This window comes from Myotis daubentonii, chromosome 1 (assembly GCF_963259705.1).
Source record: "Myotis daubentonii chromosome 1, mMyoDau2.1, whole genome shotgun sequence".
Classification (NCBI taxonomy): Eukaryota; Metazoa; Chordata; class Mammalia; order Chiroptera; family Vespertilionidae; genus Myotis; species Myotis daubentonii.
The window spans coordinates 58,087,007-58,108,941 of NC_081840.1; the positions used below are offsets into that span (position 1 = coordinate 58,087,007).

Sequence of the window (21,935 nt, forward strand, 5' to 3'; positions counted from 1 at the left end):
AATCAACCAAAGATCTTGTATGCATATATGCATATAACCCATGGACACAGACCATAGGGTGCTAAAGGCCTGGGACAGGCTGGATGGGGTCAATGGGGGGAAAAAGGGGACATATGTAATACTTTCAACAATAAAGATTAAAAAAAGAAAGAAAGTTCCTATTCTCACAACCGAGTAGTGTGACCCACTGCAACATCTTTACTGAAGGTCATAGGAAGTGCTGTAACTCGCACAATCATGAAAGGGAAAATAAAAACCTAACCAGGACCAAGAAAGAGATGAGAAAAACTCTAGAGAACATTAAAACAGAGATTAGGTCTTATCAGATTGCTAAGAACTTACCTGTTCAGCTAGAGTATCACCCACACCCAAGTCACCAACGTCAAATTACAAGAACAACAAACTAATCCAAAGACTATCTACATGAAATCTTAATTCTGTTACAAAAATTTCCTGTTTCACAATTAGGAAATGCGGGGGGGGGGGGGGGGGGGTGGATATTCTATGACAAAAGAATGAAAACGGTTTCACAAAAACAAAGAATGACAGCTATGATTATAGAGTATATTTGCTATGACTAAGAGTTAGGTATAGCATAAGAATATAGGCTTTGACTCATAGAAATTTGGGTTCACATTCTGGCTCCACCATTCATTAGCTCTACAACCTTGGACAAGTGACTTGATCTTTCTGAGCCTCCATCTTCTCCTCTGTAAAATGAAATACTATCTCACAAGATAGAGCACCTAACGTAATGCCTGACTTAATGGGTACTGAAATTCAGTTACTTAACAATATTAATATGAAAAATAAGAAGGCGTTCTTCATCAGAGAAAACACCAAAAGTAGCATTAATAATCTCACGAGAGTTAATGAGAAAATAGTACCAAAATGAAGACATGTAAAAGGTGGAGAGACACAGAGAAACAGCGATGTGAAAGAAACACATAGATTGGCTGTCTCGTCTCCCCACATATACTCGACCAGGGCCAGGATCAAGCCTGCAACCAAGGTACATGCCCTTGACCAAAATTGAATCCAGGACCCTTCAATTCGTGGGCTGATGCTCTATCCACTGAGCAAAACTGGCTAGGGCCACATATTTTTAAAATAAGTGAAAATGAAAAGAATTACATGAAAGTCTAAAAAGCAGAAAATAGAAAGAGTTGTACAAAATATCACCAACAACAACCATCCAATATTTATTGACTATCTAGTGCAGCTGTGGGCAAACTACGGCCCGCGGGCCGGATCTGGCCCGTTTGAAATGAATAAAACTAAAAAAAAAAAAAAAAAAAGACCATACCCTTTTATGTAATGACTAGAGGCCCGGTGCACAAAAATTTGTGCACTCGGGGGGGAGGGGGGGCCCCTCAGCCTGGCCTGTGCCCTCTAGCAGTCTGGGACCCCTCGGGAGATAACGACCTGCTGGCTTAGGCCTGCTCCCGGGTGGCAGAGGGCAGGCCCAATCCCTAGGTGCAGCCCCTGGTCGGGCCGATTGGGGAGTTGGGGCGCCGTCCCCTGTCACACACAGAGCAGGGCCCATCAGGGGGGTTGGGGCTCTGTACCCTGTCACGCACAGAGCAGGGACCATCAGGGGGTTGGGGTGCTGCCCTCTATCACCCACAGAGCAGGGCGGATCAGGGGGTTGGGGCGCCACCACTCTCACACTCAGGGCAGGGCTGATGGGGAGGTTATGGCTCTACCCCGTCACACACAGAGCAGGGCCCGTGGGGGGGGGGAGCTCCCCCCTATCAGGCACAGAGCAGGGTTGATAGGGAGGTTGGGGCCCCGCCCCCTGTCACACACAGAGCCGCAGGGCGATCAGGGGGTTTGGGCGCTGCCCCCTGTCACGCTGATCCCGGTTCTGGGAGGCATAGTACCCTTTTACTATATAGAATAGAGGCCTGGTGCACGGGTGGGGCCGGCTGGTTTGCCCTGAAGGGTGTCCTGGATCAGGGTGGGGGTCCCCAATGGGGTGCCTGGCCAGCCTGGGTGAGGGGCTGAGGGCTGTTTTCAGGCTGGGGGTGACTGAACTCCCAAACGCTCCTTTTTTCCTTTTTTTTTTTTTTTTTTTTTTTAATTCTGGGCCAGCTTTAGCTTGAGGCTTGGCTCCAGCTCTTAGGCCTCCGAGAGGCTGAAAGTAGGTTTCTGGCCTTTGCTTACAATGTTGCCAATCTGCTGGCTGAAGTTGGGCGTATTTGTTACAATGTTTCTTAAACTGCCAGCTCAGAGGCAGCCACAGGCGGGAACGTTGATTTCCTCCGTCACTGAGGCAACCAAGCCTCAAGTTAGTTTCAAGCTGCCTGGCTGCCGGCTGCCATCTTGGCTGACAGTTAATTTGCATATCTCGCTGATTAGCCAATGAAAAGGGTATCGGTCGTACGCCAATTACCATGTTTCTCTTTTATTAGATAGGATGTTTACTTTGAATTTATATTAGTTCACACAAACACTCCATCCATGCTTTTGTTCCGGCCCTCCGGTCCGGTTTAAGAACCCATTGCGGCCCTCGAGTCAAAAAGTTTGCCCACCCGATATAGTGGTTGCCAAAATTTCCTGCCGTTAGAGATCTTAGAATTAGTTTGGGAACTAAAACATTAATATGTGAAAAGACAACACCATAAGATAACAGATGGTAGGAGCCACCTGAATGATGACAGAAGAGTTCAAACTTGATTTGGAATATGAAAAGAAGAGACAGGATGCCAAAGGACATTCTATTTGAGGGAAGAAAACAAGTCTAGAATTGGAAGCCTATTTTGGGTAGAGTGAGGTTCAACGAGTGGAGTATCATATGCATATAGTCTGAGAATCTTTACCAAGACATCTCCCACCCCATCCCACCATGTGACAGCACAAGTAACTACAATTTGTGAAGAATGCTGGTCCTGGACAATATGACACTATCAACTCCTTTCAATAAAGAAAGAACATGCTCTAGTCCTATATTATTCTAAAGTGCTTCCTTCTTGGGATTCTGATATAAAGCCGAATCTGTATGAATAGAACTTTTTAAGTCCTTGAAAGAATTTTCCTTAATAGCCCTAAAGGTTGATTATAGAGACAAAAAAATTTTTAAATGCCTCTAGGCCTTGGCCAGGTAGCTCAATTAGTAAGAGCATCGTCCCCATACGCCAAGGTTGTAGCTTTGATCCCCATCAGGGCACATACAGTTAACTAATAAATGCATAAATAAGTGGAACACACAAGACGCTCTTTCTCCCTTCCTCCTCTCTCTCTTCCTCTCTCTCTCAAATCAATAAACAAAAAATTTTAATAAATAAATAAATAAAAAGATGCCTCTAATCCTAATAGCTAACATATGTGAAACTGAGAACAGGATATTTAAAATTATTCAAGTCAATTTCAGTTTTATTCTATAAAGAAACATTTCTGATCATTAAGTTCATGAGGTTAGACAGGCTTTTAAAAATTAGCTTTACTGAGGTTTATATAATTTGCATACAAGAAAGTTCACCCATTTTTGTTTAATGAGGTTTCTTTAAAATATATTTTTACTAGAGGCCTGATGCACAGAATGAAATTCATGCAAGGGGCTCGGCCCTCGCAACCGCAGCTTCGTCCAGTCTAATTAGCATATTACGCTTTTATTATTATAGATTGACTTCAGAGAGAGGAAGAGAAAGGAAGAGAGAGATAGAAACATCAATGATGAGAGAGAATCATTGATCAGCTACCTCCTGCACGCCACCTGCTGGGGATCGAGTCTGTAACCCAGACATGTGCCCTGACCAGGAACTGAACCATGACCTCCCGGTTCACAGGTTGACATTCAACCACTGAGCCAGGCCTAGTTTAATGAGTTTTGACAAATATATATATAGTCATCCAACCACCATCATAAGAACAGGCAATTTTTAATCTCTATAACTCCAAAATGCTATGAATCAGGAAAACTGACTTTATTTATTGGCTCCGAGTTTTGAAGTACTATTACCTTTTTAGAGCTTTGGAAACTACAAGGCAATGTTCTAAAAACATACTATACTAAAGGCCCACTGCACAAATTCGTGCACAGGTGAGGTCCCTCAGCCTGGCGGGCGATTGGGCCGATTGGGGCATCTCGCCCAGTCCTGATTGGGGCCGACCAGGGCCAATCGGGAGGTTCTAATCGGGGCAATTGGGGCAACCAGCTGTGGGGAGGGACCACGGCAGGTTGGCCAGCCGGAGGGAGGGGTCATGGGAGGTTGACCGGCCAGGGGGAGGGACTGCGGGCTGTTGGCAGTGGGAACGCACTGACCACCAGGGGGCAGCTCCTGTGTTGAGTGTCTGCTCCCTGGTGGTCAGTGAGCGTCATAGCAACTGGTCGACCAGTTGGTCTTAATGGTCACTTAGGCTTTTATATATATAGATACCTGCCATCATTCAGTTTATATAGTAATTGGAACTTTAAAGACAACATTAAGTCTTGAACACATACATACCTACTCTTTTTTCTAAAAGGTTTCCTTGTTGTGCCAACTTGATTGCATGTATGTAGCCAAAGGAAGCATCATATCCAAGCATTTCGCAATATATAAGTCTCACCATACATTCCTTCATCATTTTCTGAAAAGAAAAATATCCAGTAACTGTGTAAATAAATAGAATGTTTTATATTTTAATTCTATTGTAATCATTTAACAAGGAAATCCTTTAATCCTGGCACTGAAAAGAGTTTGTGTGTGTGTGTGTGTGTGTGTGTGTGTGAGAGAGAGAGATAAATTAATCACCTTAAGTCAGACTTTATAAATAAAAGTTGCTCCATAGCCCTAACCAGTTTGGCTCAGTGAATAGAGCACTGGCCTGTGGACTGAAGGGTCCCAGGTTCGATTCCATCAAGGGCATGTACCTTGGTTGCGAGCACATCCCAAGTGGGGGGTGTGCAGGAGGCAGCTGGTTGATGTTTCTCTCTCATAGATGTCTCTAACTCTCTAGCCCTCTCCCTTCCTCTCTAAAAAATCAATAAAATATATATTAAGCCCTAACTGGTTTGGTTCAGTGGATAGCGCATTGGGCTGCAGGCTCAAGGGTCCCAGGTTCAATTCCGGTCAAGAGCATGTACATTCGTTGCGGGCACATACCCAGTAGGGAGTGTATAGGAGGCAGCTGATCGATGTTTCTAACTCTCAATCCCTCTCCCTTCCTCTCTATAAAAAATTAATAAAATATATTTTTAAAAAAAGTATATATATATATATATATATATATATATATATATATATATATTTTTTAAAGTTGTTCCCGAACTTAACTACAAACAGTATTCATTTTAGTAAAATAATTTCAATATTTTGTTAGTCGCAATACTATAAAATAAATCAACTGTAGCTATTTATAATTCTAGACGACTCTCATGTAAAATTTGGTCATAATGTGAGACACATGATTGATCCTCAGACAAAATATTGCCCACAGTAATGTGAGTTGGCTTCTAGAATGCAACACACTATTTTATTTTATTTTATTTTTTTTTCTTGGAATGTATTTATTTATTTTTTTTTTTACATTTTTTTTTCTTTTTTTTTTTTTTTTTTATTGCTTAAAGTATTACAAAGGGTATTACATATGTATCCATTTTATCCCCCCGCCCTAGACAGTCCCCTAGCCTCCCCTATCACCCAGTGTCTTATGTCCATTGCTTATGCTTATATGCATGCATACAAGTCCTTTAGTTGATCTCTTACCCCCCTACCTCCTGCCCCCCAACCCTCCCCGGCCTTCCCGCTGCAGTTTGACAATCTGTTTGAGGCAGCTCTGCCTCTGTATCTATTATTGTTCAAAAGTTTAGAATGGTCTCTATTGTCCATGAATGAGTGAGATCATGTGGTATTTTTCCTTTATTGACTGGCTTATTTCACTTAGCATAATGCTCTCCAGTTCCATCCATGACGTTGCAAATGGTAAGAGTTCCTTCCTTTTTACAGCAGCATAGTATTCCATCGTGTAGATGTACCACAGTTTTCTAATCCATTCATCTACTGATGGGCACTTAGGCTGTTTCCAGATCTTAGCTATGGTGAATTGTGCTGCTATGAACATAGGGGTGCATATATCCTTTCTGATTGGTGTTTCTGGTTTCTTGGGATATATTCCTAGAAGTGGGATCACAGGGTCAAATGGGAGTTCCATTTTCAGTTTTTTAAGGAAACTCCATACTGTCTTCCATAGTGGCTGCACCAGTCTGCATTCCCACCAGCAGTGCACAAGTGTTCCTTTTTCTCCACATCCTCTCCAGCACTTGTCGTTCAGCACACTATTTTAATATATTTTATCAACTGAAAACATTCATAAAATTCCCACAAGTTGGTAGTAATTTCTGTAATAAAATATTTTTCACATTTAAAAACAAAATTGCACCCTAGCCAGTTTGGCTCAGTGGATAACGTCGGCCTCCGGACCGAAGGGTCCTGGGTTCGATTCCAGTCAAGGGTACAATTGCAAGCTCCTCCCCGGCCCAGGCCCTGGTCAGGGCTCGTGCAGGAGGCAACCAATCAATATATTTCTCTCACATCAATATTTCTGTCTGTTTTTCCCCTCTACCTACCACTCTCTCTTAAAAAAAAAAAAAAATATTCTCAGGTGAGGATTAAAAAAAAACCCACAAAAATAATAAATAATTGCATGTGAACTTTCTTCAGAATTATTATGCTGTATGTAACATTCAACAGTTAGCTTTATAGGCATTCTTTTTCCAAAACTCTCACAATTATTATGAACTACAGGACATAATTTCATTAATGGTAGAGCCATTCCAATCTTTAATCTTTTAACTGGGTCTTTCAATATTTACAACATAAGCGAATAAGTTGTGTTAGAAGATTCTATTAATATATTTGCATTTTTAAGTATTTGCATCACTGAGTATTCATTCTAAATACTTATAGCAGCCAAAACCGGTTTGGCTCAGTGGATAGAGAGTCGGCCTGCGGACTGAAAGGTCCCAGGTTCGATTCCGGTCAAGGGCATGTACCTGGGTTGCGGGCACATCCCCAGTAGGAGATGTGCAGGAGGCAGCTGATCGATGTTTCTCTCTCATCGATGTTTCTAACTCTCTATCTCTCTCCCTTCTTCTCTGTAAAAAATCAATAAAATATATATATATAAAAAAATAAATAAATAAATACTTATAGCATGTTTAATCAGAAATAAAAATAAAATGTTTCAAAATAAAAAAAAGCTCAGACTTCTAATATTTAAAAATTAAAGTTAGTATACTATAGGATTACTGAATCACAAATCCTTAGGAAACAAAATATTTTATGATTTTTCTAAAATTAAATCTTTATTGTTGAAGAGATTACATGTCCCCTTTTCCCCTCATTGACCCCTTCTAGCCTGCCCCCATCCCCCTTCACCATACACTATTGTGTCCATGGGTTATGCATATATGCATACACGTTCTTATGTTGATCTCTTCCCACCCACCCACCACTACCTTCCCACTGAGATTCCAGAAACAATAAAATATTTTAATGTAAGCATAATAATGTTTAATATTTCATTATTATATATGTATATATGTAAAATAAAGAGTTTAAAAAGAAACCATAGGAAAATCTTAGGGGAATAAGGTTTAATACAGGTCGCTTGTATTTAAAGTAATATAAGTTAATTCATTACCACATTAAGACTACAAATACTAAAAACACAAGCTTATAAGATACTGGAAGACCCTCTTCAAAGGGCTTCTATATAAATTAGGAGTGAAAGTGTTCACTTAAGCCATTAAGTATCAACCTTGGTTTTATAACATTTATCTCAGAGTTTTTCAAAAGTCATTATGTACTTAAATTTAAATTACAGACATTGCTATTCTCTTAGTTTTAGAGAAGAAGGTATATCCCCCATTGCAGGAATTCTCTTTACAATTGTCTAACAAACTCACCCAACCTCTTCATGACCACCTCAGGGTCAGACTACCCTGTAAAGCATGTCCATAGTTGGATGGCCATAATTATAACAACTCCCTTCCTAACTTCTACCTATTTATCTTAGTTCTGCCCTCACCAGGTTTATGCCTGGTAGCAAGAAAAATTATATTTATTGATGCCAATTATAGAAAATGGAAATCTAACACAGTAAAAAAGTGGGAAACCATTTCTGCTTAACATTCCTATCAAGTACTATGAAACACGATATTATAGGCACACAGACTTATGTACACACACAAACATATATACATAGGTACATCAAATCAGTTATGTTTTGAGTCTCCTTTGTCCACATATTTTGATCATAAAAGGAAATATATACATTCTCTCAGACTTTACAAGTGCTATTCATGTACAGGCATGTACTCATGCAAAATAATCACCCGATATTTTTATTAGAGGAAGAGGGAGAACATTCCCAGTGACTTACATACAGAAAGCACTCACTAAAACTCCGTTCAATAAATATTGCTTGGGAAAATCTGATTTATGTGAAACCATATTAAAATTAGCAAAGAAAAAAACTCACATAGGTCTTAATTTAACAATGTAGGAACAGTCCTATAGTGACCTGCATAAAATAGCCATTCATTAAAAAGTTTATGAGCCCTGGCCGGTTTAGCTCAGTGGTTGGAGTGTAGGCCCACAGACCGAAGGATCTCAGGTTCAATCCCTGGTCAAGAGCACATACTTGGGTTACAGGTTCGATCCCCAGCCCCTAGTCAGGATACATGCAGGAGGCAAACAATCAGTGTCTCTCACATTGATGTTTCTCTCTCTCTCTCTCTCTCTCTCTCTCTCTCTCTCGCCCTCCTCTTCTTCCCTCCCTCCCACTTTCTCTAAAAAAAATAAATTAAAATAAAATAATAATGGAAAAAATATCCTCGGGTGAGGATTAACAAAAAAAGTTGATGAAATTAATGCTGTTTGAAAAATCTAACTATGTAGAACCAAGTTTAAAAACAACTGGATTGTGATTTAGCTGCTAGGCAATATACTTAGTTTTATAGCAAAAGAAAACCACATTTTTTTTATCTTGTCAGTCAGTCAACCTATACTCCAAGATATATAAACCTATACTCTAAGATATATAACAGTAAAATGAGATCTACAATGTGTCAATTTGGATCTGAAAATATTAAGTTAAATGATATATATTCACCTTTTTCCAGAGCACAATATTAAAACAGTAAGATCAGCACTAGGGTTCGAGGAGTATTGCCACATTTATGTAATTATCATCACATTGGCACTGAAATAACTTAGTCAGGCAAATCTTGCTCCATGCAGTCAGTCAATAATAAAAGGCTAAAGTTAACATCTGACTTGCTACCATCCATAACTGATTGTGATAAATTAGATTTTAGCAAGTGATCAATTAGATGTCACTATGGAGTCCACAGTGGACCAGATTTCAAATTCCAAATGTGCTGACGCTGACTATGCAAACTTACCAGTGTTGTTGTAGGAGCAGAAACAGCTGCTTTCAGATTACTTAGTTCCTGCTGGATTAGTTTCTCTTCCTCCTGAAAAAGTGAGCATATTTAAATGCATGAACAACTGCCTTTTTAAACTATACAGTATTTTTAAAACTTTTTATTTTTTTTAATATGTTTTTATTGATTTCAGACAAAGGGAGAGAGAGAAAAACATCAATCAGCTGCCTCCTGCAGGCCCCCTACTGGGATTGAGCCTGAAACCCAGGCATGTGCCCTGACTGGGAATCGAACTGGCAACCTCTTGGTGCATGGGTCAATGCTCAACCACTGAGCAACATTAGCTGGGCTGTAACAGTATTTTTAAAGGGAAAATATAATTTACAATATTTTCAATAAAAATAAACATTATTTTAAAGGAGAGTTATAAAAATTATGTGATTAAGATTTGCTTAAAGGCATTTATCCAATCCTCAGACTCTCATTCTTGGAAAGAATATATATTTCCAGTCTAACCCATCTTCCTCTTTCTTCACTCAGTTACTGACCCCTTAAAGACAGTTTAGTAGAAAAAAAATTTTTTCTTTTAATAAACAGTGGAGAAAAAGAAAAGAAATTCTTCATGTACTGGCCAACAAAAAGGTTCTCACACCTTTCCCTTAAAATTAAAAAGCCTTCATGGAATAGAGAAACAGGGTAAGGCAGAAACAAAATCAGTCTGTTTCCCTTACACTATATTCTTCTCTATCTTTTTCTCCTTATTTCTCACCTTTCCCTATAAATACTTCAATGTGGCCACTTCCACTCTCTGCATTGTATTTTACCTTCTTAAAGGCACTTGAAAACTGGCCCCATTTTTGGCTAATATAATGCTATCTTTAAATTACACACTGAATTAACAGGTGTCCATTTGGTGGCTAACCAAGAACTACTGGTAAAGCACTACCACATACAGATACCTTACATATAGTTTCAAACCTCAATTTGGGACCAAATTTTTTTTTAATTTATTTTTTATTTGTTTTTATTGATTTCAGAGAGGAAGGGAGAGGGAGAGAGAGAGAGAAACATCAATGATGAGAGAGAATCATTGATCGGCTGCCTTCTGCACATCCCCTACTGGGGATTGAGCCCACAACCCAGGCATGTGCCCTTGGCCGGAATCAAACCTGGGACCCTTCACTCCACAGGCCGACGCTCTATCCACAGAGCCAAACCAGCCAGGGCACCAAATTTTTTTTTTATTATTTCATTCAGCATCTTATAAAAATTAGCAAAGGACAAAACGTTAAGACAATATTAAGTCCACAAATAATGAATTCTGAATGTGAAGCAGACCCTCCCCAGTACAGCAGCATCTTATCTCAGTTTTAAAAGAACTTTTTCAACACCCAGAGCACTCTGAAGAAAAGCCTTCCCTCGCTGCCTTTCCCTCTCTCCTGGCACTTACATCACTGTATACTGTTCTACTCATCCAAGCCCAAGATGAACGACCCACTCCCTGGGAAGAGAAAGTGTGTTTTTCTGTTTCCTCCGTGTCTCCCACATAACCTCTTCCATAAATACAACTGAACAAATTATGACACAGTAACGTGATTTTGTAAAGATACAAGCTCCTTGAAGCTTTGAATGAGTATCTTGCACAACCTGTGCAACTACCCAAAGTTGTGGGAACGTAATCACTTGCAAAATAACTGCTCATCTTCAAAGCCCATCTGAGGCAGTGACTCACGTAGTAAATTGTACATGTTGGAAGAATTATGCTTTTTTCTTTGCCCTACCCATTGGTCTCAGTGGTGGGCAAACTGCGGCTCGCGAGCCACATGCGGCTCTTTGGCCCCTTGAGTGTGGCTCTTCCACAAAATACCACGTCCGGGCGCACAAGTACAGAGCGATTGAAACTTTGTGGCCCATGCGCAGAAGTCGGTTTTCAGCCTGGGCGAGTCTATTTTGAAGAAGTGGCGTTAGAAGAAGTGGGGGGTGTCGGTCGGTTGGGCAATGGGAGCCACTGCGCGGCCGGCCGGGGAAACCAAGTGGGGGGGGGGGGGGGGTGTACACGCAGGATTCATGCAGGAGTTGAGTGAGCCAGTCAGTCATCAGTCTCATTGTGCAGTGGTTAGTACTAGTCGCGTCCACAAATTGTGCGCGGGTGACAAAAGTACCTACTCGAAGCATAAAGTTACCTGTATTTTTCCAACCAGCTGCAAATCCTACAGGTATTTTTGTCATCAATTTAAGAATTGTAATTCTTTTGTGTTGGTGGCTTTATTATTATCAAATGAAACACTTGCCCTGACTGGTTTGGCTCAGTGGAAAGAGCGTCGGCCTGCAGACTGAAGGGTCCCGGGTTCGATTCTGGTCAAGGGCATGTGCCTCCCTTGCGGGCACATCCCCAGTGGGGAGTGTGCAGGAGGCGGCTGATCGATGTTTCCCTCTCATGGATGTTTCTGACTCTCTGTCCCTCTCTCTTCCTCTCTGTAAAAATCAATAAAATATATTTAAAAATAGAAATAAAATGAAATATTTTTTAGGTGCCCTGTTTGAGATGGCTACAAAGAAGAAGCAAAAACGGAAGACGAAAACCGTTAATTTAAAGTTGAATGTACCTACCTATATAGTTTAAAAAATTTGGCTCTCAAAAGAAATTTCAATCGTTGTACTGTTGATACCTGGCTCTGTGGACTAACGAGCTTGCCGACCACTGGTCTAACTAAACACCTCAAGCTCCCCCAAGATACTCGACAGCGGGTTCAGATGGCAGGGTCTGCTCCCGCGGGTGGCTTCCGCAGAGGGAGAGCTGGGGGAGAGAAAGAACCGAGGAGGGGAGGAGGGAGAAACTTCGCGGGCGGTGCGTGCTGACACCTGCTCCCGCTGGCATTCTCACGCCCTGATGTCTCGCCCAGTCCTCCCAACAACCTATGGAACATGCACGGTCTCTTCCCACCTCAGCGCCCAGGAAACACCTGCAGGCTCAGGAACCAGCGATCTGCCCGCCGATCCCGAGTGGGCGTCAGGGCCCATGGACACCGGCCTCCCCGCTGTCAGTCCCGGCGGGAGAGTGCCGCGTCCACACGGACGCAGAGATGCACCGACACACGCTGCCCGAGCCCCGCGGAGGGCCAGCCCCTGGCTCCGGCGGACACCGGCCTCCCCGCGCGGGGCCTCCCGGGCGCCCCGACCTCCGGCCCGGCCCGGCCCGGCCCGCGCTTACGTGCTTGGAGGTGAGCGCGGTGATGCCGCGGATGAGGCCGCCCAGCCGCGAGGAGAAGGGCGCCCTGGCGGCCGCGGGCCCGCCCGCCCCCGGCGTCTGCAGGAAGAGTCCGGGCAGCGCCGTCAGCGTCTTCTCCACGATGTCGCTCATCGCCGCCGCCGCCCGCGCCCCGGCCGCCGCCCGGCTTCATGCCCGGCCCAGCCCGCCGCCCGCCCGGCCTCCGTAGGCACTTCCTGTTTGTTTGAAGCAGAAATCTTTATTGATGCTCCGCGGGGACAAGCACAGTGCAGTTCTCGGCAGAGGCCGCGCGGGGGCGCGAGAGGCCGCGGGGAGAGGCACTCGCACAGCCTGCGCGAGCCTTTCGACGTCAGGAAGGAAGGAAAGGGCGCCCGAGGCCGCCTCAAGGGCAGTGCCTGTTTCTGGTCCCGCTGGGCCAGCGCTCACTCCCTCCACCGCACCCCGAGGCGCCAGGTGCGGCCTCGTCCGCGCGGTGCTGGGGACCCCGGCGGTGTTGAGTGACAGACGGCCCGGCTGCCCTGCGAGTCCATCCCTCTCTTCTCTTGGGATTTAGGAAACCGCCAGGCCAGGCCCGCCCCGCCACCTCCTCCTCGGGTCGCAGGGTCACGGTCACTCTGCTGGAGGGACCCCCGGCCCCAGGCAGCCAGGATGCGGTCCCTGCCCTCGCCCGGGCTCCCGCCTGCTTTTCCAGGCAGAACTGATCACGGCCGCCACTGCGCGAATATGTCTGCCCCCGGAGAGATTATCTATTGCTCTTGCCTCAGTTGCTACCTGGAGCGGAATCTAGGACAGCGGTTCTCAAAGTGCGGGCTGGTGACTTCTGAGGGTCCCCAAGACCCTTCCCGGGGATCCATGGAGTCAGAACTGTATCCCTCTTACTTAAGTGTTATTTGTTGTTTTCACTCGCATCCTCTTGGGAGTGTCCAGAGAGGTTTTCAAGAGAATAGCTAATATACAGTCGCTCTATTGGCAAGTGAAATGTGTGCTTGAATCGTGTTTTCTAGAATCTTCTAAGGTTAACATCATATATGTATATATAGATATAGAATATATATGTATATCCTATAATAAAAACCTAATAGTCTAAGTATCCAACCGTTCCTTCAACCATTGGACCAGTCGCTAAGACGCACACTGACCACTAGGGGGCAGACGCTCCAACCTGTGGTTAGCTTGCTGCGAGGGTCTGGCCAATCGGGACTTAGCAAGTCAGGCCCCACACACCCGGGAGCCCTCCCACAATCTGGGACCCCTCGGGGATGTCAGAGAGCCAGTTTCTGCCGATTCCCCCAGGCCAGGCCAAGGGACCCCACTGGTGCACGAATCCTGCTGCCTACAACCAGGTCAGCAGAGGGGTTAGTGAGGGATGACCAAATGACTGAACAGCAGGCTGCGTGAGGCGACCAGGCCAGCAGAAGGGCCGTGAAGGGCGACCAGGCTGGCAGGTGGGACAGTTGGGGGAGACCAGGCCGGCAGGGGGGTGCAGTTAGGGGCAACCAGGCAAGCAGAGGGGGGCAGTAAGAGGTGACCAGGCGGGGGGCGGGGTGAGGATTTAGGAGCAACCAAGCTGGCAGGGGGGGAAGTTAGGGGGGATCAGGCCAGCAGGCAGAGGCAGTGAGGGGCAATCAGGCTGGCAGGGGGGTCAGTTAGAGGCCACCAGGCAGGCAGGCAGGTGAGCAATTAGGAGCCAGCGGTCCAGGATTGTGAGAGGGATGTCTGACTCCTGGTTTAGGCCCGATCCCCCAAGGGGTCCCAGATTGGAGAGGGTGCAGGCTGGGCTGAGGGGACCGCCCCCCTTCCCCACCCCCCCCACCCCGCCCCCGTGCACGAATTTCATGCACCAGGCCTCTAGTCTATATATAATGTTAGTTCTCAGAAACTAACCCAATTTGTCCTCAGTACTTCTAGTGTGTTCTTATACACTATCTTCACTTATACCTAATCTCTGTAACCACATTAGTCCTCCAACAAATGGTTTTTTTAAATCCCGAAATTGTCCTAGTACCTAGGCAGAAACACAAGCAAAAGGTCTGTTTTGTTGACTTGTTTTAGGAGAATATTTTTAAATTTATTGAAAACGTCTTTAAATATTTAAATTTTACCTGAAATTGTTCTTTTAGACATTAACGTCTTATCCTAATATATATAAAGAGCTAGGTCCATCACAACTGAATGGGCGACCGGTCACCATGAAGTACATGAAGCAGCTCTCAGTTACCTCCCCCCAACACCCCCCCCCCCCCCCAGCCATTCACCATGAGGGGGGCTGGCGGTGGGGCGGGACTGGGGACTGTTGACCGGCAGTGGCGGGCTGCTTCGTAGGGTGGCCGTGAGCTTAGCGGAGCAGTCACCAGGGCGGCAGCGAGTTTTGCGAAGCGGTCTGGGGGAAGGAAGGGAGTTTCGCTGAGTGTCCACCGGCGACCTTCGCGGGGCGGCAGCAGGCTTTGTGGAGCAGCCGAGGGGCCGCCAGCATCGAGGAGCGTCCTGGGGCGGGGAGCTTCACATAGCGGCACAGAGCAGCAGGGGCCATGCACCGGAGTCCAGGCTGGGCCTAGGGACCCTAACTGTGCAGGATTTCGTGCGTGCTCGGCCTCTAGTTCTAAAATAAAATTTTGTTTATGTTTTGTTTTGTTTTTAGGATTTCATTGGCTTACAAAAGGGAGATTAGAAGACTTTGCTTTCTCAACCCTCCCACATCTAAAGATGCTGAAAAGGATGACCTTGACATCAGTACCAGAGAATTCTCTCACTTTGGTAACGGGAAGAATCTGAGTGGAACAGCAAGTAAGTAAGGGAAGCATAACAAAAGCTTCTTTCTTTTCCTTGGCTTTAGGGATGTTCATAATTTACCTTATCTTGTCTTCTTCAACAAGACAGTCTCAAATACTATTATGGTTCCAGTTAAGTTGAGGCATCATTTTGAGACCAATAACTCAGTTTAAAGGAAAGGGAACTTAAGATTTTAAACATGACAAGATCTTTAAATGCCAAAACTCTTGTGTTACCACTTTTCAAACTAGAAAGGAAAAACCCCCGGAAGCATCTTACAGGTTAAATGATTGTGCTGCACTGGCTAGAGAAGGGCACACAATAACTGAGACATTAATAAAGTCTGTACATTATTCAATGAATGTCTGCTACATGAAAAGTCAGTCAAAGAAATCGTGGCAATGCTACTCTCCAAAGATGCAGTAACTCACCAAATTAGGAAATTTGTTTCAAACACAAAGACTGAATTAATATCTCATCTGCAGAATTATACTGCCTTTCAGATAGACAACAATTATATAATTACAGATGTAACTAGACTTGTTGCTTTGTTTGTATCTATTAAATACAAGCAACAACAAATCCTTGAAGAAGAGCTTTAATATACATGCTTGGCACTAGACACGGGGGTGCAAAAATAAGTGTTGAACAAATTTTTTTAAATCTCATAGTTTATCCTGAAAAAACTATGGTATTTGCACTAATGGTATTAAAAATCACTGGCACCTTAACACAAATCAAGGCAGAAGCTCCAAACTGTACTCTTTACCACCACACACTCACTTTTTTTTTTAATCCAGTTTTGCCCTGGCAGGTGTTCTCAGTCATTAGAGCATCAGCCACCAGAAGCTGGAAGAGGCCAGGGACGAATTTCCCTCTAGAACCTCCAGAGGGAGCACTTCCCTGCCCACCCCTTGGTCTCTGCACAGTGAGACTGACATGGGACCTCCCGCCTCCTGAACTATAAGAGAACACATTTCTTGTGTTCTTAGTTTTTGTTTTTTTTATATATATTATTTCTTTATTTCAGAGAGGAAAGGGGAGGGAAAGAGAGAAACATCAACGCTGAGAGAGAATCATTGATCTGCTGCCCTCAGCACACCCCCTACTGGGGATCGAGCCCACAACCCGGGCATGTGTCCTTGAGTGGAATCGAACTCAGGACCCTTCAGTCCTTAGGCCAATGCTCTAGCCACTGACCCAAACCTGCTAAGGCATCTTGTGTTCTTGTTTTGAGCCAATTTCTTACAGCAGCCCCAGGAAACATACAAACCCCAAAGCAAAAGATTAAATGCAGAACCAGGCATGAGAATCCAGCTGTCTTATATTAAGCCTGACAGTAAAGTGATTCACAAAAATTGCAGAACAAGGCCACTCCTCTCACTAAAATTTTTTCTGTTTTAAATATATAGCTGTTTGTTTGTTTGTTTGTTTGTTTGTTTTAAGTTGTTGGCATGTAATTGTGGACGAAATCGGAATTTTTGGACTGGAACCCGGATTCTTTGTCTGTGAGAGTCAAAGAATGAATCCACGGACAGAGGGTAGTATAGCAAAGGTGGAGATTTATTGAAGAACAAGTACAGACTTCCACGTGGGGAGAGGGAAAGAGTCCCACAGAATGGACTCCCATGTGGGGAGGAGGAAAAGGGTCCCACCGACTTCCTGTTTCCATGTTTTATAAAGGCTGTAGTTCCTGTGTCCTGATATCACCTCTGATTGGCCACTACCCCTCTTTTTGATTTGGTCACTATAGCAACTCCTGAACTCAAAGGTCAAACACCACATGGGACATGCGATGCCCTCCTCCCGATTGTTCTTTTCTTTCTGGGCTTTCTTCCTTCTTCTTTATTTTGTAAATATAGACCTTGTCCTTCCAGTTCCCTGGTCTTATGTAAATGCAACTGTTGCTGCTCCCTGCCCCTGGCTTCCTTGTGTAATGGAAATGTACCTGTTGCTGCTCCCTTGTCTTATGAAAATATACCTGTTTGCTGCTTCCTTGTTTTATGGATATGTAACTTCTCCCTGTAGCACTATGTGTGTTTTTTCCCCATGGACCTCAATTCTAAAAATTCCCTAAACCTGCCTATGTTCCCCTAAAATTCCTGTTTCAATGCTAACCTGACAAGCTCAGGGAAGGCCTGCTTGGCGGTCTTGCAAACTCGGAGATGTAAAGTAACCACAAAGGATGGTCTGAAATTAAACTTTAACTAAAAGCAGTTATGGTGGGTAGTTACATCCTAGGCTGGTATCTTCATTGACAAGGTCAACCTTTACCTTAACTGAGCCTGCCTTTTTGCATCTATGATAACACTAGTGGCCCGGTGCATGAAATTCATGCATGGGGGGTGTCCCTCAGCCCAGCCTGCACCCTCTCCAATCTGGGACCCCTCAGAGGATGTCCGACGGCCTGCTCACCCCCAACTGCCCCCCACTGACGTCCTGCTCACCACCAACTGTGCCCCCTGCCAGCCTGATCAACCCCAACGCCCCCCGCCCCCACCGGCCTGATCACCCACAACTGCCCTCCCCTCATGGCCCCTAACCACCTCTACCACAGCTCTGCCACCATGGCTTTGTCCAGAAGAATGTCCAGAAGGTCTCCTGGAAGGTCTCCCAGTCTAATTAGCATATTACCCTTTTATTAGTATAGATAGAGACCTGGTGCACAGGTGGGGGCCGGCTGGTTTGCCCTGAAGAGTGTCCCAGGATCAGGGTGGGGGTTCCCTTAGGGGGCGGGGTGGCCTGGGCAAGGGGCCTGTGGTGGTTTGCAGGCCGGCCATGCCCCCATTGGGGTGGGGGTCCACACTGGGGATGGTGCTGGCCTTGGTGAGGGGCTGGAGCAGCTTTCAGGTCAGCCACACCCCCATGGGGTGGGTGTCCCCATTGGGGGGCCTGGCCAGCCTGGGTGAGGGGCTAATGGCTGTTTGCAGGCTGGCCACGCCCCCGAGTGGGGACCCTCACCCTGATGGTGGCATGGCCAGCCTGGGGGAGGGGCTGAGGTCCGTTTGCAGGCCCCTCCCTTGGCGGCCGGCCCGGGCGACCCAAGCTTCTCTCGTGCTCAGGCCAGTTCCGTGGCTGCCGCTCACAGGCCCCTCCTTCGGCAGCCAGACCAGGCAGGTGGGAAGCTTGGCTTCCTCCGTCACTGGGGGTGACCCAAGCCTCCCTCCGGCTCTGGCTGGCTCCATGGCCGCTGCCATCTTTGGCCCGCCAATTTGCATATTCCCTCTTGATTGGCTGTGGGGAGTCGTAGAGATACGGTCAATTTACATATTTGTCTATTATTAGTGCAGATACCCTCGAAGTGTCTGGGTAGCTTGTAACTTCCCTTTTTCTGTACCCCTTGGGGCATAACCTAATGTTCCTGGGCTCCAGGACAGATACCACAAATTCCTTCATTGTTATGTTAATTGTTCCTGCATCCACCTAAGTACATGTCTGTCATTCTACTTTTTATCTAATCCCAGGGTTTTCCCTGCTTTGCTTTCTCCTGCCTCTCTAGTCTATCACCAAAGGATTTCATGTAACCTATCTACATCCCTTTCCTTTGATTGCAATGTATAAATACAGCTGTAACCCACCATTCTCTGGAGCATTATCTCAATTCATTGAGGTTCTGCTTCCCGGCATATGTCGACAGTTTGGCTTGTTGTAATGTACCCCGCGAATCACAGAAGGACGCCTCAAGAAGTCGAATTAAAGAGTCACATTTATTGCAATCCGGGACTATGAGGGGGCATTCCCAAATCTCATAGCAATAAGATGGTGGCAAAACCAGACTTATATAGGCAAAAATCACAAAGGTATTGATTACATCCCAGGGTTTGGAATGTGGCACCTGGCTCCCAAAAAAGCAGATTACAGAAGCAGAATTAAGCATGTTAATTACAGTTTTGGGTCTCGGGGTCACTGAATTGACAGAAATACATTATCTAGAGTCCTTGCTTGGGTAACCTGGGTTAAACTTAGGCATGTTATCTAAATTACAGTTTTGGGTCTCCGGATCACTGTGTTGATAGAAACACATTATCTAGAGCCCTCGGGTCTCCTGACCACTGAGTTGTCAGGACAATTTAGAGTAATTGTGCTGTCCTGGTCTCAGACCACTGAGGCAGCTGGAATGCACCACCTGTGGCCACTAAAACAATTTAGGGTAATTGTGCTGTCCTATTTCCCAGGTACAGTAGAATGTGCTCTCTAAGACCAGTATGATAACAATCAATGGAGTAGTCATTCAATCGATAAGGCATTCAATCGAATGGGATGACTTATACAATTTAGAAAATCAAAGTAACTTTTATATTGTTAAGCCAAACAACAGGGTTAGAGTTAAACTACAGTTTCCACCTGAAATGGTTGCTACCATACTTCAGGCTCAAATAAACTCACAAAAATTCTTTACAGGTTTCAATGGTTTTTTACATTAACATAATGGATTTATTGTGGCTATTTTAAATATATTTCTTTATTGATTTCAGAGAGGAAGGGAGGAGAGAGAGATAGAAACATCAATGATGAGGGAGAATCATTGATCGGCTGCCGCCTGCACGCCCCCTACTGGGGGTCGAGCCCGCAACCCAGGTATGTGCCCTTGGCCGTGATCGAACCCGGGACCCCTTAGTCCGCAGGCTGACGCTCTATCCACTGAGCCAAGCCGGCCAGGGCAGTTGTGGCTATTTTAAAGTCAATTAATGGCTTAAAATTTTCTCCATTTTATTTTTTAATTCAACGAATACCTATAAATGAAGCAGGAATTTTAGGGGAATATAGGCAGGCTTAGGGATTTTTTAGAATTGGGGTCCATGGAAAAACACAGGGCTACAGACTGGAGAAGGTACATTTCCATAACACAAGGAAGCCAGGTGCAGTTACATCTGCATAAGACAAGGAAGCAACAACAGGTATATTTCCATAAGACAAGGGAACTGGAAGTAGCCAAGAAAGGTCTATATTTACAAAATAAAAAGAAGGAAGCCCTTCATTCAGATGGAAAAGAAGAAAGCCCAGAGGAATGGAAGGACTATGAAGGAGGAGGGCCTCAGGAATCACTATAGTAACCAATTCAATGGGGAATATTGACCAATCAGAGGGGATATCAGGACACAGGAACTGCAGCCTTTATAAACCATGGAAACAGGAAGTCTGTGGGACCCTTTCCGCCTCCCTACTTGGGAGTCCATTCTGTGGGACTCTTTCCCTCTCCCCACGTGGAAGTCTGTACTTGTTCTTCTATAAATCTCCACCTTTGCTATACCACTTTCTCTCTGTGGATTCATTCTTAGATTCCGGCGGACAAAGAATCCAGGTTCCAGTCCAAAAATTCGGTATCATAGATATAACCCATATAAACAAAAGCTTTTGGAGGTCCTCAATTTTTAAGCATGTAGAAGAGTCCTGAGATCACAAAGTTTGAAAACTGCTTATCTAGTACATAGTAGGTGCTTGATTACTTGTTTAAATAACCATTATATTTATCATTCAGTCACATCAATTGATATATGAGTATAGGCTAGTGAACAGCAAAAGAGTTTAGGGGTACAGTGAATGGTTTCAAGAAAAGACAAAGGAATTCTTAGAAAAGAGAAATTTGGTTAAAAGAAAAAACTATTCCAATTGACCAGGTCATGAAGAAGTTGCTGGAGCAACTTCCAGAGCTTTCTACCCTGTGACCCAGACACAAAGATCATTGAATTCTCATCAGTTCCTGCCATTCCTTCTCAAGCTTCTACCTTAAACGTTAAAAATTGAAAATAAAGCCAAGAAACAAATGTCAAAATCCCAGAAGTGAAATTCTTGGTAGGAAACGCTATAAAATTATATAGCAGGACTTCCTGATATTTTGAAAGATGGGATATGGAAATTGGAAGAAAATTTGGAGGTTATCATCTAATTACCTAATTTGGAAAAAAAAAAAAAAAAGATATTGCACTCAGGCTTTGGAAGTCACTTGACCAAAGTCGAACAACCTAGGGGTAGACTTTGAGCCTGGAGCTTTTGTCAACACCCTACCCGACTTCCTTTCCCCATACTTTCATGCTATTGACAGAGAACTAAGTGGTTGCCTGTGGCTTCCTGTTCTGAGACTCTGGCTCCAAGCCCTGCCCTGAAATGAAGGGGGGGATGAATGTTCTCTTTTAAGCTTATAATTTCGGACTGTCCATTTTCCCGTAAATATGGACTCTTCTTCCTCCTTTTCCCATCTTTCCTTCTGTCCCAGGTAATTTCACTCAGAAAGCCATACTATCACGGGGCTTGCACCTAGTAAATTAAACCCTGTAGAACTGGACGTCCTCTGTCTCTTCCAGTCAGGGAGGAGGGCAGCTTCACTGAGCTAAAAATAGGGTAGAGAAGTGACTCAGTACGTGAATGAGCTGCATGTTCCTTAAGAAGAGAAGACGCAGTGGTCCTAGGACATTGGGCGGGGGGTGGGCGGGACACAATGTTGTAATGTACCCCTCGAATCACAGAAGGACGCCTCAAGAAGTCGAATTAAAGAGTCACATTTATTGCAATCCGGGACTATGAGGGGGCATTCCCAAATCTCATAGCAATAAGATCATGGCAAAA

General features: G+C 44.6%; 1 protein-coding gene across 4 annotated transcripts in view; it reads right to left on the reverse strand.

Moving 5' to 3' along the window:
* The window catches only part of AP4E1 (adaptor related protein complex 4 subunit epsilon 1), a 75,217-nt gene extending 62,405 nt beyond the window's left edge, over positions 1-12,812 (reverse strand). Inside the window, exons 1-3 of one of the 4 annotated variants that reach the window (XM_059701412.1) lie at positions 12,585-12,812; positions 9,392-9,463; positions 4,449-4,572 (exon numbers count right to left, since the gene is read on the reverse strand). In XM_059701412.1, the coding sequence (XP_059557395.1) occupies positions 4,449-4,572; positions 9,392-9,463; positions 12,585-12,734 (346 nt within the window). In that variant the 5' untranslated portion in view covers positions 12,735-12,812. Of the gene's footprint in view, positions 1-4,448; positions 4,576-9,391; positions 9,464-12,584 lie in introns of those variants that run through there. The other 3 variants (XM_059701423.1, XM_059701431.1, XM_059701439.1) reach the window with 3 other exon arrangements.
* Between the last annotated feature and the right edge of the window lie 9,123 nt (positions 12,813-21,935).